The 1,394-nt window shown below is 46.9% G+C and overlaps 1 protein-coding gene across 1 annotated transcript in view; it reads right to left on the bottom strand.

The window, feature by feature from the left end:
• The window catches only part of LOC135933549 (E3 SUMO-protein ligase ZBED1-like), a 1,868-nt gene continuing 474 nt past the window's right edge, over window positions 1-1,394 (bottom strand). Inside the window, exon 2 of the mRNA XM_065471643.1 lies at window positions 1-1,394. This exon is cut by the window's right edge and continues 10 nt beyond it. Coding sequence (XP_065327715.1) covers window positions 1-1,394 — 1,394 coding nt within the window.

Genomic DNA, 1,394 nt, shown 5'->3' with positions numbered 1-1,394 from the left:
CTACACGAGATTATTGTTCATAGCCAGGAAAGTTAGCTTTTCTACATGTTCTGCAGAAAGGCTTGCTCTCTTTTGAGAGCAGATGTTCCCTGCTGTGGAGAAGATCCGCTCCGATGGGGTGGAGGTTACAGGAATGCACAGAAAAGATTTAGCTAGCTTTGATAGTGTGGGGAAACGTCCCTCATTTTCGCTCCACCATTTAAGAGGATCATCCTTTTTAGAAACTGTGGCTTCTTTAAAGTACAGCTGAACTTCACTTCTCACAACTTGGACATCTTGGTCCTCCTTAGATGCTGCTTCCTCATTGTCTCCCTGACTGTCTGTGTCAGACTCAAGGAGGTTGTCCAGAGCAGTCTTTTCAGTTCTACCTGAACCATTGTCTGTCTGCACTTTTGCATGCTCATGTGTCCCAGCATTTGCTTCTTTGACAGCAAGCACTTCAACAGTCCCCTGCACTCTGATGACATCTTCAGGAGCCAAAAACTTCAACTTTCTGTATCTGGGGTCCAAGGCAGCTGCGAGAATAACAGGGTTTTCTTTGTCTGCTGAGAAAGTGCATGTACTCCCCCATCTCTGTTTTATGCCTTTTTCTGCACTGGCAATGAAAGATTTTCCTGAGCTCGTCTCCAGTTGGCTTTGGTGTACAGCCCGTGTCAGCCCTTTGACCACCTGTGGAAGACCTGAAACCGTTGTGTACTGCTGTCCACTAAGGTAAACAGTAGCAGTCTCAAAAGGTGCCAAACCTTGCTTCAGTTCTTCAAGTAGCGCCCACTGGTCTGGCTTCAAGTCGAAATAGTGTTTCCCCCTTGGCGTTACCTCGGGATCTGAAAGAGTGGCAGTGAGAGGCCAGCGCTGTTCGAGGAGTCTCTCTATCATGTGGAATGTACTATTCCATCTTGTACTGACATCTTGGATCAGTGTATTTTTCTTCACATTCATTTGCTCCTGTTTCATTTTTAGTCTTGTACTAGCCAGCTCGCTTCTCTTAAAGTGCTCCACTAGCTGCCTAGCAGCACCTAGTGCTGTGCTTATGGTGGTTTCTTTGAGAGCAGTATTGACTATGAGCTGGAGTGTGTGTCCAGCACAGCGGATAGAGGCCCATCCATGTTTTTCTTCAAGCAGTCGCATTGCTGCCACCATATTGGAACCACTGTCATGTACTACTGCTTTTATTTTGGCAGGCAAGATCTCAAACTTTGTTAGCACCTCTTCCATCCATGTCACTATATTGGCACCAGTATGCCTCTCCTCAAGGGGCATGGTATCAAGGATGAAGCTCCTCATCTTCCAATCTTCACTCAGGAAATGGCAAGACACACCCAGGTAGGCTTCTGTTGCACGACTGGTCCAGACATCAGCAGTCAGGGTGAAGAAACCTTTGACACCACCAAGAG

This window comes from Pelmatolapia mariae, linkage group LG9 (assembly GCF_036321145.2).
Source record: "Pelmatolapia mariae isolate MD_Pm_ZW linkage group LG9, Pm_UMD_F_2, whole genome shotgun sequence".
Taxonomy (NCBI): Eukaryota; Metazoa; Chordata; class Actinopteri; order Cichliformes; family Cichlidae; genus Pelmatolapia; species Pelmatolapia mariae.
Note: the sequence above shows the minus strand (reverse complement) of the source record. Positions and strands in the feature narration are given on the sequence as shown.